The sequence below is a fragment of the Hemiscyllium ocellatum genome, chromosome 16 (genome assembly GCF_020745735.1).
Source record: "Hemiscyllium ocellatum isolate sHemOce1 chromosome 16, sHemOce1.pat.X.cur, whole genome shotgun sequence".
Lineage (NCBI taxonomy): Eukaryota > Metazoa > Chordata > Chondrichthyes > Orectolobiformes > Hemiscylliidae > Hemiscyllium > Hemiscyllium ocellatum.
Genome location: NC_083416.1, coordinates 25,400,220 through 25,416,415, shown reverse-complemented (window position 1 = coordinate 25,416,415; position 16,196 = coordinate 25,400,220). Strand labels below are relative to the sequence as shown.

The window sequence follows — 16,196 nt, the reverse complement described above, 5'->3', positions numbered from 1 at the left end:
ACTTTGGAAAATAATTTTGATTTTTTTTCCCTGTACAGTCATCTGAAATCAAATTTATTAAACTTGCTAACTTAAGACTGAGATTTGAGTAAAGTTAGTGTTTTTGTTTTGTTCCTCTTTTTGTTTAAGAACATTTTAGTATATCATATGAATTATTTCTGAATATTCATTTGAAGCATGTTGTTGCTTCATGTGAAATTGAGGTGGAAGACATGGACAGAGGCCAGAAGAGAGAACTATTCCTAAACCATTTTGTGCTCCGAATAAGTTTGTGAAAGCATGGACTATCTATTTATTTCTCCACTCTTCTTTTTTTGTTTTTCAAAAATGCTGGTTGCATCACTGTGATTCCATAGACTACAATTGCATTTTGCTGTACTTCACCCAAGTGATATAGGGGAATTTAGAGCCAGTAGGCTTTTGGGGGTTGTATTCTATTAACATTATTGTAGCCAGGCATGTGGTTTTTCTAGCAGGAGTGATCAGATAAGTCGGTACAATAATTGATATCTTTTTCTCCTGTATGGTTTAATCATACTGCTTTGTTTGTTACCCTATTTGTTTAGTTTAAGTTGGGGACCATCTGTACAGGAATCCCTGAAGTGGTGATACATTCTAAGAATATTGATCTGCATTCAATGTGTGGGGCATTGTTTCCCAATAGAAGAGGAGCAGTGCGAGCGATTTCTGTCTGTGTTTATAAAGTGTATAGAATCTATACACTCAACTAAGTGACTACTGGACTGAACCAAAACTTGGGAAAGTGTACTCCTAAATGAAAATCCAAAGTTTGTTAGGATGTTCAGGAACAATTTATTTTGAAAAAAAAAGCTGAAAATCAACTTGTTTGTTGAGAAACGAAATAACAAAATTCCACTGTTTAAACCAATTCTTACTGTACATAAATTTGACAGAACAAACATTACATGCAGTCTTCAGTAATTTTCTATATGTTACAACTGTCTTCTCAAAGAAGAGTTCCACAGTGTATTCTTCACCAAGATAAAACTTCCTCAATGCTGTCTTTACTGCCCTTTGAACTTGATCAACTTCTAAGGTTTATAGTTTTCAACTAGATTCAGTTTCTTGCTGGTGGTTTGGTTTCCAATTTTAATTAAACTGTTGTTTCTTAGTGACTGATCAAATCAACTTGATTTTCCTTTCCAGCCAGAGTCTCAAAATACAAGCTTTGATTGTGGATTCCATTTGCAGGGCAACAGGCATTGGATTCAAGATGGGTGTTGCTTTTTCATTGTAATTTGTTCTGTTTGGAAATCGTTGTTAATGAGACACCCAAGAGTTGGTGGCAAGTAGATTTGTGGTGAATAATGATAGTCCCTGGGCTTTCAATTTGACTTCCAATCCCTTGTTTTTTTAAATGTGTCATTAATATTCTGGTTACAAGTAGCCAGATATATTTAACTGGATCAATCTCTCACTGTGGCTATAAGAGCAAGTCAGAGGGAAGGCAGCAATTGGCAGGTGACTTGCGTCCTGAACACCCAGAGATCTGGCATTAGTTACATGGGACAAGTCAAGAGTGTGGTGGAGTTTGTCCACTTGTTTTGCTCGAGTGCAACTTCAACATGTAAAAACTTGACACTGTCCAAGACACAGCAGCCCTGATTTGCATTGTATCTATCACTGCCACTTTATTGTGTCAATTGCTGACTTGCAAAGACTACATTTTGTGCTTTGGAGGAGATGCACAGTGGAAACTTGTTGAGACTTCTGAACAGTACCTTCTAATTCCATGACCCTTATTACCTAGAAGGACAAGGATCACCCAGCAGGGGCACAAAAACAATGCCTTCAACAAATTATTCCACTCGCTCGCCCCCCCACCAATCTCCCACCAAAACTTGATGCCAAAGTCTGACACTGTATTGACTTGAAATATACACAAGTTAAAATCCTGCAACTCACTACCAACAAGCTTTTTTTTTGAGAAACACAATAGATCCTTTTATTGCAGGGAGTGACTTGCAGGCCAACTTGTGTGCTACTACTGTAAGATTGTTCAGATTGATAATGCAGTTGCACAGTAATAAATGGTTAGCTAAAAGCACTGTAAGAGTATCTTTCCTGCACCAAATGTAACAGTTTAAGGAGGCTTGCCATAATTATTTAGGCTGTTGCCAGCAACATCCAGATCCTGTGAATGGAAAAAAAGCTGTTTATATCTGCGATCCCTTACCTGAAGGAACTTCACAATTGTTCTGCATTGTCTTCATGGCTGAATATAAAAGTAAACTAAATATTTATAGGAATACCTTTTGCAAAAAACTGATCAGGTATAAGAAATTTTAAGTCAAATCCAATGCAGCGTTAAATCCTACTGCAAATATATATCAATTCAGCAAGTGTTTATTAACCTGAACCTATGGAACCAGGAGTGTGCCAGTTGATTTAAATTCTGGATAATCAAGAGGTACGCATAACTGCAGTAAATCCTTGCCAAGTGAAGTTTTGAGACATCAACATTCCCCAAAAAAAATCTATGGAGAAGCATGAATGCACTCCTGAAATCAGTGTAAAAGCACACAGTAAGTAATAGAAACATAACGCAAGCGTATACATGTCACCATTGTGTTTTATTTACAGTGGCAGCAAGTAAACGGGGTGGAGGGAAATGTTAGCTCACTTTCAATGAATGATCATCTGGAACTGCTCCAGCTTCCAAATTAAAACGAAAAAGCAGCTGTATAGCACCTAATCGAACAATCAAGTTCAGAAACTCTTTCTGTTAGAATGGGCTGCAGAACAGTAACTGATGGGAGAGTGGTCATTGTAATCCTGAAAAAGTGAGTAGGTCAACACAATTCTATGAAACATTCTATAAAAGATTATCATCAACAAGAATGGCTGTGTTACCGTAAAGAGTTTGCAACACATTTGCAAAGGATATTCACATGGTTGCACTTTGTGCAGTGCTATTATGGAGTCAGGCCCCATTTGTAGTCAAGAGGAAGTTCTCTCTGGCTTCCAAGAGTGCATAAACTTGTAAAAGATGGACGTGGTTTATCATTGAAATGAAGCAAGATTCCAAGTAAGAAAATAAATACTCTGGCATGTTAGATCAGGATATTTGAGATATATAACTTTTGCCAGTTTATCAAGAGTGCCAGTTAAAACAAAGTTTGCTGTATTTCATTTTGGTGCTGTTGTGGTAATGTTACCGGGCAAGCAATGCGGAACGTCAAGTTAACTATCTAGATTTGTGAAGTGGAGGTGCTGGTGTTGGATTGGGGCGGACAAAGTCAGAAGTCACGCGATATCATGTTATAGGCCAGCAGGTTTATTTGAAATCAGAAGCTTTCAGATTGCTGCCCCCAGGTGAAGTTACTTCACTTGATGAATGAGCACTGTTTTAAGAGCTTGTGATTTCAAATAAACCTGTTGGACTATACCGTGGTGGTATGTGACTTTTGACGATATTCATGAATGCAAATCTCACTGTGACAGATAGTGAAATTAAATATTAAAGAATCTAGCCTAAAGGTGGCTGTGTAATAATCTCTGTCAGTTGTCATAAATGCCCATAAGCTGTCATTAATGTCCTTGGAAGGAAATATGTCTTCCTTATCTAACTGACGAACAAGTACTCCAGACACAGTTAAGTGATATTTAAATGCATTCTTTGCAATTAAGGATGGACAGTGTATGCTGCCTCAGCCAGCGACATTAGCATCCTCATGAATGAATTTTTTTCAAGCAACCATAAAGTATGAATGGCTATATAGTATGCCTCTTTATTATGGATTTGAGCCTGCCTTAAGGTAAAACTGAGTTTTCTGAATTTCAAATTTTAATAAATGGTAAATAACTTGAAAGTAATTCTATATTTGTGCAGTCGATCTCCAACTTGTATTCCAACCATTTGGGAACAAAAGATCCTAAATGTTGATGTTGAAGTTTCATTGTGAGGTTTTCTGCTAGAATGGGTGAACCTAAAATGGGCTTCTCGGTTCATACCTCATATGACTTTCTTTAATTTCATGTAGGTCGTCTAAACTACGCACATCCAGGATCAGAGAGTCCTCTTCCTATTAATGGTAAGTATTTATTGCAACTTTACAGTGCCAGTTTTTAAAGCTGAAATTGGTTCGCTAAATGGAAGCATTAAAGGTCCAGTTAGCAGCATGTCGCCATGATGCAATAATAAAAATTGAATCTTTTCCAAACAGTGAATATCTTGGTTTAGTAAGTTTCATTCTGAAGATGACTAAAAGTATAGCCCTTCATTTTCTGTTTAAGATCTGTGCCATTTAAACCTACTTTGCTACTGACTACAAACTTGCAGCACCAAAGGTGAAAGCTACAGAGTACACGGTGAAAGGTACCTCAAACACTGATTTCTTAAACTTTTATGTAATGACAAATTTCAGAACTTCACTGAGTATATACGTTGTTCAACAGGAATAAGCTGTGTGAGAGGGAGATTCATGTCATGATTAAATAGTCACACTCCCTCAGACTCTACTATGGGAATTCTATTTCTCATCTTGGAATCGCATCATGGATGAAGCAACTTCTGTCATATATCATTCTATTGTGCCTGTTCTGTTGTTTGAAGTTGTTTAATTAGTTCATCTCCCTGCCTTTCAGCTATTTCCTCTTTAAGTATGCATCCAAGACTTATATGAAAGTTGTTTAATCTATTTTCACATGCATTCTAGATCATAACAATATTGCCCCTCAAACAGAAATACATTTATCTTAATTATTCTATAAACTCTTCACTATTTTGAACAGCTGCATCAAATTTCTCCTCTCCTCTAAGAAGTATAGATCTATCTCTAATGTGCCCAAGTAACTAGTTCTTAACTTGCATCCAATAAAAAAGATGAATAAGACCATGAAATGCATGATGAAAAAGATCAGTTTGTTGGGTAAGAGTATACATCAAACTTAAATTCTTATGAATTTATAAACCTTGGAATCTTTTAAATTTCCTCTAGTAGGACTGCCAAAGTATTTCTAAAATTCAGAATGACCCGTTCGTAGTTAGTAAGATTTAGAATTGACAAACCTTCCTGAAAACCAGTTATTTTTTGCGAGTTTGTTGTAACCTTTGTCACAAATGTATTTTTGAAGGTTGGAAGGAGGATAATATTGCCACCAAGATTACACTGTGCAGCAACCTTGAAGGTATCTTGCAGGTCTTACTCTGTGATGAGTATCAGCTAGACAAAGATCACAGGACCTTGTACTGATAAAAAGCTCACCAGTAATATTTTAAAGGGAAAAAGTTAGCTGGGATTGGGTGTATGGGTAGTGTGTATATAAGAAAAGCTCTAGAACTTTTATTTTTATTATACTTGGCACCTTAGTACCTTATTAGAATGTTTTTTGGACAAGTCGATACCTGAAAAAATTGGTCATGCATGAAATTATATTGGCAAATAGGGGTGGGGAGGGGAATATATCTCTAGTGATGGGGCCTCTGCCATATCTGCTCCCAGAAGGAGCAATTTCACTGCAGAACATCCCAGATGGCCACCTACTTCAAGGACTGCAATTTCCCCTCCCACAAGGTCAACAAAGCCCTCCAGTGCATCTCCTCCACTTCCCACACCTCTGCCCTAGAACCCCAGCCCACCCCTCCAGCTGCAAGAAGGATAGAACACCTCCTCTCTCCCCTTTCTCATCTTCCACCCAACCAATATCAGGATACAGCGTATCATCCTCCGCCATGTCCACCACCTACAGTCAGGCCCATCACCAGAGATATATTTCCATCCACACCCCATCAGCATTCCGCCAAGACCATTCCCACCGCCCTCCACCAACCCACCCACCACTTCCAGCACCTTCCCCTGCCACCGCAAGAGGTGTAAAACCTGCGCCCAAACCCCCGCCCCCCCCCCCCTCACTTCCGTCCAAAACACCAAAGGATCCTTCCGCATCCAGCAGAGATTTTCTTGCACATCCAAACACCACATCTAATGTGTCCATTGCTCTACACTGGGCAGACAGAACACCAACTCGTGAAACGTTTCAGGGAACGTCTCTAGGACATGCACCAAACAACCCCACTGCCCTGTGGCCGACTACTTGCAAGTCCTGGGCTGCCTCCATTGCCAAATCTTAGCCACCCGACGCCTGCAGTAAGAATGCCTCTTCCGACATGGGGCCCTCCAACCACATGGCGTCAAAATCGATTTCGCCAGTTTCGTCATCTCTCCTCACCCTAACTCATTTCAGATCCAACCTTCCAACTCGGCACAGCTGTCTTGAACTGTCCTACCTCTCCATTTTCCTTCCCACCTATCCATTCCATCCTCTGCTCCGACCTATCGCCATCACCCCCACATCTACGTCTACCTATGGCCTTCCAAGCTCCCTTCCTCCCAGCACCCTCCCCAGTTTATCTCAGTCCCTCCCATCCCCAACATTCCTGAAGAAGGGCTTATGCTGGAAACTTCGACTCTCCTATTCCTTAGATGCTGTCTGACCTGCTGTGCTTTTCCAGTGCCACCCCTTTTGACTCTGATCTCCAGCATCTGCAGTCCTTACTTTCTCCCAAAATAGGCAGTAATGTTACTTAATGTAAGTAAGCATGAGGTAGTGTATTATTGATATAAATGAGAAGTATATGCTCTGAAAAGATTGTAAAAGCTTTCCTGGTAGCTGCATGCTTATAGATAAGGTCTTTAAAAAATGACATTTTGGGTTTTGTAAATTGGAACATAGATGGAAGTAAAATAGTGATGCACAAGGGAATAGTTATACTGTATTTAGATTGTGCAGTTGTAACTTAACCCACTACATAAATACTATAGTGAACATTGAAAACATGCTGTTATTTAGCCTGTTGAGCTGCTTCCATTATTCCCCGTGATAGTGGTTGATCTGTCCTCCACCAGCCCCAACCCATTCTTTTGCAGGATGTAGGTTTGCTGGCAAGTTCAGCATTATTGCCCATTTCCAACTGCTTGTGAAAATATGGTGGGGTGAACCACTGCCTTGAACTACTGTCAAAGAACTGTGCGCCCTAGTGTTAGGAAAGGAGTTCCAGGATTTACCAATGATAGTGAAGGAATGGCAGTACAGTTCCAAGTCAAAATTGTGTGCAGTTTGGAAGGGAATACACAGATGGCAGTTTTCAATGCTGTTACAACCCTTGTTCTCCCAGATGGTAGAGATCATAGCTTTAGCAGATTCTGTTGCAGGAGCCTTGTTGGGTTGCTTCTGTGCATCTTGTGGATGGTACACATTCTACCAGTGCACAGTAGTAGTGGAGATTTAATGTTGAAGCAGATAGATGGGCTGTCATTCAAGTGGGCTGCTTACACTTGGATGGTATTGAACAACATGTGTTGTTGGAGCTGCACCTGCCAGGCAAGTGGAGAGTATTACAACAATTGTGTGTGTATGGATGTTTATCTAAGTTGTGCTGCATAAGGAAAAGGATTGTTCATTTCTGATCTTATGGAGAAAACACAATTAAAGCAGCTGATGATGTTTGGGTCCAGAATGTTTCCTGCCTGTACCCTGTGTCCTTTCATATCATTTGGTTAATAAAAAAAATCATCAATTAGCAATTAACCCCGCATTAATTGCCATTGTGAGAACAGTGTCAAACTTCCATGAAACTTTAACATGTTTTCTTATGTAATACTTATTTGAAAAACCATGTGGGCACAATGGGCCAAATGGTCTTTTTCTCCACTGTATGACTTCTGTGATTATCTATTCTTCCTTGTATTCAGGTCAGTCATTCATCATTATACAATTGTATTTTACCCTTAAGCTTGATACATTCCTCAACTACTATAGTTAACCACAATGGGTCTTCTCTCGTTTTTTCATATAGTAGAAATATACTTCGGAATATTCTGCATTATTCCCTTAATCTGCCTTGGATCTCTGATCTATCACATAACTCCAAACGTGTGTTCATTTCAGCTCACTCAGTTTTCGTGTCCATATAGTTGCCCTTACTTAGGTTTGAAGTGCTTGTTTTAGACTTGACCTTCTACATTTCAAACTGATGTAACATTAAACAAATGGTTGTTATTTGATTTCAGAAGTTGCTGTTCTAAGAAATATATTCAGAAGTGTCCAGTGAGCTCCTCATCAAAGCTGCTACTTCCAGTCTGATTTTTCCAGATTATGTATAAATTAAAGTAATCTCTTATTGCTGTCCCTCTTTTTTTTGTATTGGGCTTGTAGACCACACGCTAGTGACTACTTTATTCACCCATCTTTTATCACCTTTGCCTAAACTAATTTCTACACCCTGATCTCCTGCACTAATGTCACTTCCAGCTATTGCAAAAATGGCATCTCTCAAATATTATTCTAGTTAATCTATGTTGCACTCTCAAAGTGAATATATCCTTCCTAAGGTGATTCCCATAATTGCTAAAGCCAGATCTGGTCTAATCCGCCCCATCTGGTTATGTCTTGCTGCAATTGTATAGGGCCTTGTTGAGATCAGAGTATTGTGCCAGTTTTTGGGCGCCTTCTCTGAGGAAGCATGTTCTGGCTGTGGGGAAATGCAAAGGCTTACCAGGCTGGTTCCTGGGATGGCAAGACTGGCATCTGAAGCAAAACTATTGCTTGGGACTATATTCACTTGTGTTTGGAAGAGTGAGGAGGAAATTTTATAGAACCGTCTCAAATTCTAAAAAATGAAGATGGGATAAACACAGAAGGATCCTTCTGATGACTGAAGTGTCCAAAAGCAGGGTCATACTTTAAGGTTGTGGGATAATTTCTCTGACTCTATTTATGTAATTGAATTTGCTCATCCCTGGAAGCAATCTAATATCTTTCCTGCACTCCAATGCGTATGTAATTTTCCTAAAGTGTGGCACAGAAAACTGCAGCTGAGGCTGAATCACTACTATGCAAGTTTTACAAACAATTATTGCTTTTGTTTTTGTATTTATTAATTGTGCTCTCTCAACTTATCCTGCCACCTTCAATGATTTTATGCAATATATCCAGGTCCTGCTGTTCCTGCATTCCATTTTAAAACTGAAACCTATTTTAATTTTAGTGTTTTTCCCACAAAAAGAAATGACTTTATTATTCTCTACATTTAGTTTCATCCACCACCATTTGTGCCAACCTGTTTACTGTTCTTGTGAAATTTTGAGCTATGTTTATTGTAGTTAAGTGATTTCAAGTTTTACATGTGTACATTTTGAAGTTTTGCCGTTTAAACCAATGTCTAGGTTGAGATCTAGTTAGATGTAATTCACCCATAAGAATACCTATGCTGGCTTTGTGTAATTAACCTGATTTTGCAAAGTGACAAAATCACTTGAGTTACCCACCAAAATTAAACAGACTGCCTTGTCATTTAAAGGTTTAACTTTTAACTTTCTTTGAACAGCAACATTTGCAATTCTTCATCTCTGACACCATCCCTGAGTCCAAGAAAAATATGGTCATGCCACCTGAATTTCCACATATTCTTAGATGCAACTTATCTAATGGTTCTTGTATCTAATCAGGTTTAAGTACAGCTTGCTTATCCATTAACACCATCTTAATGTTTTTAAACATAAATGAATGCTTTTCCCCAGCCCAGGTGATACCTTACTTGACTCTGTCTAGTAAATTCTTACATGTATTATTACATATTTAACCACTTATTCCAAAGTCTGACCAGTCAAAAGATTCTCCTATATTTTTGAGTATCATGTCTTGCATGCAGCAGATAAGACATAGTTTTTCTTTGAAATATATCTTCTGTTGACTTATTTTCAACTTGATCAATTTCCATTTGAAGCAAATGGAACAACCCTCAAATTCTTGCAAATTGACAGTTGACCACTTAATCTTCCACTTGAGAAATAAAGGTAAAGTCACCATAGCCCTATAGTTCATAGGGCTGCTCTCGCATTGGAGACAATTGGTGGGTGGTTTAAACTGAGTCACCATACTTCAGGTGAGTGAAGAGTTTAAAAAGGAGAGTCCTTCATGGTAACCTATGGTTGCAGGAAGTAAACGCATTTGGTTGGCATACAAACCAGCAGATCAATCTACTGAGCTAACCGATCACCACTTAAGAAATAATAAGGCTAAGAGGTTAATAAAAATGTACAAATTTTAGCAAATGTTTCTTAACCAGACTTGGCCATTACAGGACAGTATTATCTTCAACTTGAATTATTACAGTTTAAGATGAAGCCAACCCTTTCTTATAACAACACTCACCTTGTGCAGTGTTAACAGTTTTTTAACTTTTTTCATATGTCAAGTTTTCTTCTGACAAGCATGACTACCAAGTACAAATGTTAATTGAAAAAAATGCCATGAAACTATCTTTCACTGCACTGTTTTTAAAACGTTGGGAGGATGTGTGATTGCCTTTTTGGGGGGCGGGGGGGGTGGTGTGGGGGGATAGCTGGGGATTAGGTGCAATACAAGGTGTGCATACAGTACAGTGTGTGTACCTTCAAGGATTTAATATGTTCAAAAATAGGTTGAATGTTCAATGAGTTGGCAGTTTTGGAACTTTCTGGTCATTGAAATAAAATAATACACATATGCAATGTTTTGAGGATAAACTTTGGTTAGTTGATCAGAACGTGAGTGATGAGACAGTCACTGTCTTGCCATCCATTGCTTTGTCACTTATTAATTTGGATGTAAATATAGAGGTATTATTGCTCAGTTTGTAGATGATGCCAAATAGGTGGTGTAGTGGACAGTGAAGAAGGTTACCGCAGAAGGGACCTTGATCAGATGGACCAATCAGCTGGGAGAAGCAGATGGGGTTTAATGTACTTAAATATGACTTATTACATTTTGGTACAGCAAACCAAGGCAGAACTTATGTGGTTAATGGTAATGCCTGGGGGAGTATTGCCAAACAAAGGCCTAGAGGTGCTAATGCATAGTTCCTTGAAAGTGGAGTCACAGGTAGAGAGGATGGTGAAGGCAGTGTTTGGCACAGCCTTCGTTTAAACAGAACATTAAATATAAGAGTTGGGATGTCATGTTGCAGCTGTACAGGTCATTCTGCTATAACATGACAGTTGTGTTCTTCTGCAACCTCATGCTATAGAAAATTGTACTATGAAAAACCACTACAGAAAATTGCGACGTGAAAGATCGCTAATAGAAAACCGCTGTACCCGTTCAGTAGAAAGTTCGCATCATCTAAACAACACACACAATTCGGCAATCACGTTCTAGCCAATTCATGTTGATGAAACACTCATTATAGCACCAATGACTTGTATAGGACATTGGTTAAGCAGCTTTTAGAATGCTGCTTTCAACTCTGATCTCCCCTGCTGTGGTAAAGATGTTGTGAAACTTGAAAACATTCAGAAAAGATTTACAAGGATGTTGCCAGGTTGGAAGGTTTGAACTATATGGAGAGGCTGAATAGGTTGGGGCTTTTTTTCCATGAAGTGTTGGATATTGAGGGGTGACCTTAGAGGTTTATAAAATTACGAATAGAGTGAACAGCAAGCATCTTTCTCCTAGGGTGGGAGAGTCCAAAGCTAGAGGGCACAGGTTTTAAGGTGAGAAGGGAAAGATTCAAAAAGGACCTGAGGGATGTGTGTATGGAACGAGCTACCAGAGGAAGTGGTGAAGGCTGGTACAATCACAACCTGTAAAAGAAATATTTGGATAGGTACATGATAGGAAAGGTTTGGAGGAATATGGGTCAAATGCTGATGAATGGAACTAGGTCAGATGGGGATGTCAGGTCGATGTAGATGAGTTAGACTGAAGGGTCTATTTCCATGCTGTGTGAATTTCCCCTTCACTTTTCACTCTTACTGCATTTATGCATAACTTGGTAAGACTGCACTTTGAGTATTGTGTACAGTTTTCCTCCACACTTGAGAATATACTTGCCGTAGAGGTAGTACAGCAAAGGTGTTCACTCGGTTGATTCCAGGGTTTGCAGGATTGTTTTGAAGAGAGATTAGTGAATATTGGCTTGTTGAACCAAAGTTTAAAAGTACACATGGGTAGCTGATTGAAAAGTGTAAAATTTGACCAAGGCTAGACAGATTAAATGCAAGGAGTGTTTCCTCTGGGGAGTCTCTGGAGAGCAAAGGGTCTCATTTTATGGAGTAGGCCATTTAAATCTAGGATGAAGGAAGTTTTTTTTAATATTGAGGGTGGTCATCCAGTGGTATTTTCCACTACAGAAGCTGGGTCTCAGGTTTTTTTAAACATATCAAAACCATCAAGGGATATGGAGAGAGAGTGCAAATGTGGCATTGAGGTAGAGGATATTGAATGGCAGAGTGATATCAAAGAATCAAACAACCTACTCCTAATTTTAATGAATTGCAACTCAGTATGCAATGCTCTACTCTAACCTCCATTGCCTGGGTTAGTACAGTTCCGAACACAAGAAATTTGTCATCATTCTGGACAATGTGGTCCACTCGATCAGCATTCCAACCATGGAGTTTGACTTTCACTCCATCTTTTACCTACATGTACCACAGAACTCACCAGAGATGCTTCAGCAGCAACTTGTAAAACCTCCAAAATTTAGGAGCATTTGCTTTAGAATTTGCTTTCAGGTCACTCACTGATTTTAACTTTATTATCTTCCATCATCATTAGGATTAAAACTTGGACCACCTTAATAAACCAACATTGGAGCAGCAACTTCTTATGAGCTATAGTGGTCTACACTCTCCTCAGGCGAATTATACTGTTGTTTTTGATCTAGGGATAAGACTTGTCTAGTTTACTTTAGGTAACCAGTGTGACAGTTGAAATCCTTACCACTTTTAAACTGATTCCATCTGTGTTCATGGCAAGACCAAGAAGAATTTGATATAGTTACTCATTATCAACTTTTTAATCAACTATGCAATTTGTCCTGCATTTCTTCATCCCTCCCCCTTGAAAAGGTGGTTGTTTAGTAATTAGATTGAAATATTTGGTAGCAAATCCTTGCTAATGCCACAGCAGAGGGCTGCTGTTCAAGGTTTTCAGTATCAACAATTATTCTTGCTTACAAATGTGACATCCATTTAAATAGCACATTTTCCTTTGAAGAGAGTGTAAACTAATTTAAACCAGTTCCATGGTGTTATAATTCATAATTTCTGCATTGCTTTTTTCTACATGGGTGTTATAAAGGAAATAAATTTATCTTCTATGATTGAAAAGTGTTTTCTTTCTGTTTACATGCAGCGAGGACATATGGGCGAAGGCGAGGTAAAACTATGAAAATAAATTTTTATAGTGTGTTCGTAGTATAATACTTCACATTTAACTAGTCATACGTTTTATATGCAAGTCACAACTTCAACGTCCTTCGTAAAGAATTGCTGTTTGAAGTTTCAGCATGAGATGCATGACACAACGAAGTATATTTTCTTTAGATAATCCATGTACATTGATAATCTGTTCTAGACCTCCTACAAATCTCTCTTCTGAAGTGCACAAAATTTCGCCTTATGATTTCCTCTGTGGGTTCCTTGACTTTGAATGATGTTTAAAAGATGCTAGCTTAGAATTCAATTTGGTAATACAAAAGAAGACTTGACAAACATTTTTAAAAAAAACCCATGTAACCCTTGCCCCCTAGTTTACCGGTTTTGCCTAGATTTGTTCAATACTCCATTCTGAACTGCTTCCAGTAGGACAAGAAAAACTGCTCTTTTTATTTGAACTTCACTTGGTATACCTTTAATTTTTAACAAATTTATATGAATATTTGGTATGTTCTAACCATTTAATATCCCAATAAACTTGCAAGCACTAGTATTCTTGAAGTAAATTTTTATTGAAAATTATTATTTTGCATGTATATTACCCTTATTAACATTTTACCAAGTTCCCCTGTCATGTGAGGATGAAACCAAGGAGTGGGGACAAAAAACTCTGCAATTTTTTATCTCCACTTGAAAATATGCATCTCAAATCTTTCATCCTTTGGGATGAAAGTTGCATCACTGCATGGCTAACCAATATTGGATGTCTACAAATGTATATTAATTTATAAAATTGAATGCTTCAGCATTTTGTACAATAATGGAAAGCTGTTTTCATATTTTAGAAGAACATAGACCAAATATAATTGAAAACCTTATTTTAACTTATGCCTGTAATACATGCATGTATATGAAATGACTCTTCAAGTTTGTTGTTCAAATTAAATTTACTGCATAATGATCATTACAGGAGCAGCCATTGATTAAACTAAAATATATTTTCTTAACCCATGTGAAGTAACTGAAGAGAAACACAAAAATCTGAGCAACTTGGTGTTAGCAATAGTTTTATTAATAATCTCCAAGCCATCGCAATTTTACCATAATTAGTGAAAGGTTAATTTTAGATTCAGACAGTTCAGGTGCAATATATAATAAATTATAGGTGCATTCAAGTAGTTAGTCTTGAATTCCTGGGCAATGGACATTGTAATGGATATTGCCAGAAATGAGTATAGATTTAATAAGCTCCAGTCTAACTTAAAAATTTATTGGTTGTCATGTACCCTCTGTTCACTGTCATATATCGAGAATGGCCATTGTTGGACAGTATATGTCTTTCGCAACAATAGCTACTACCAAAAGAGGAGGAATGTCAATCTCTCATGAAATGCTCTCTCAAATGATTCAAGAATAATCAAAAGGCTTTTCATTCCATGCTTATGTAAACATGCCCCAAGCCTACCACTCTTACGGTTTTATTTTCTATGAGCACTTGGATTTGGAGATGATCAATCCTGGTGTCCATTGACCTTTTATAATTCCCTGAAATAGCCATCATTTTTCAAACCGGTTTCCAAAAAGACATCCTCTTAGTGCTATTATTGCAATATATTGTGTTCCCATTTGTAGGTGAATAAATAACATTTCTCAAAAGCATGGAGAATAAAGTTAACATTCATCTATTATATTTATTGATATTAATTATATCAATATTTGCGGTGAATTTGCTTTTTCCAATAGAAGTTGTACTTGTTAGAGGTTTGCTAAAGTGGCTTAAAAGGATTGCTTTACCACCTCATTCTGCCTGTGAGCCATGGTTCATTTCTTAACAGAATCCATCAGACATTCCTCAAGTTTTTTTTAATGTAGAAGGTAGTCTAAAATTTATTCAAATAAAATTAGGATGCATAAATGCAATATTTCAAGGTGTGCATTGGCCAAGAGGGAATATGAGGAAAAAGTAACCTTCAAACACACCTTATTTCCTTTGTCAGATGAAATTATTTCTCTATTTTATCTTAATTGAATCAAGACCTTCAAGTAATTATCATTCATCATCTATTCTGTAGTGAGCCTAGTTTATGGAATCTGTTCTCTTCCTACAACCCTCTCAGCCTGATGAACTTGTGCAGCACCCCTTAGTTGTTGAAATAAAAACAAAATGTTTAATACTCCACAGATGAGTCTGCATCTTTTGAGAGAAAAACAGACATAATGTTCCACATTAAACTTTCATCAGAACTGAGGAAATTTAGGAATAATGGATAAAAGAAAGGGTCATTTAAATGACAACATTGTGCAAGGGAGTTATAATGGAACAAGGAAGAAAATCTTTTGGAGAGTCCAAGTGTACTCTGACTCTAGGTGGTATGAATGGCAGAATGGTGGACATCTACTCTCTGAAAGTGAGGAGAGAAGGGGATTGCAGGAAAAGTAAGTAATAATTAAGCCAGTAAAGATAAAGTAAAAAAAAAGTGGAGGAGGTTATAACAAAAATTTAAACTGAATCCTGAAGGCTGGGTTTCAAATAAACCTGTTTGACTATAACCTGGTGTTGTGTGATTTTTAATAAAGTCAAAAAAATTGACACACTGTTCCTCAGTTATATTGTGCTTTGCCTCCCATGTAGGAGGCTGAGAATGGAAGGGTCAAACTGGAAACAACAAATTCAAATGATAGGTCTCGAAGCTTGGGCCACCTTTGCCAACTGAACAGGAGTAATCCAACTGAGTTGACACATGACCTCTTAATATCCAAGAGCTCAAACACTCCTTAGACATCTATAAGTTTGTACTTTTAACTTGGTATATCAAATTAGCTGTTCAAAATATGGCTTCCACCATATTGTGAAGACAAAATGAAGATCAGGTGACTCCACTGTCATGTCTTGCAAAATGTGCAATATACTCTTAAGGAATTTGCTAAGTGAACTAAAATACGTTTAAATTCATTAACTTGAGTCCAGATGTGCATGTGCCATTGAATTTATGTCTACTAAGTAGATACCAGGTGCTATAAAAATTCATTAAA

At 37.8% G+C, this 16,196-nt stretch overlaps 1 protein-coding gene across 3 annotated transcripts in view; it reads left to right on the top strand.

The window, feature by feature from the left end:
- The window catches only part of cpeb4b (cytoplasmic polyadenylation element binding protein 4b), a 120,974-nt gene that overhangs the window by 74,830 nt on the left and 29,948 nt on the right, over positions 1–16,196 (top strand). For 2 of the 3 annotated variants that reach the window (XR_009645534.1, XM_060837083.1), the window contains 2 exons: positions 4,005–4,055; positions 13,141–13,164. Coding sequence is in view for 2 of the 3 variants with exons in the window: in XM_060837083.1 (XP_060693066.1) it covers positions 4,005–4,055; positions 13,141–13,164 (75 nt within the window). In the remaining variant the exon portion in view is untranslated. The remainder of the gene's footprint in view (positions 1–4,004; positions 4,056–13,140; positions 13,165–16,196) is intronic. The other variant, XM_060837084.1, reaches the window with a different exon arrangement.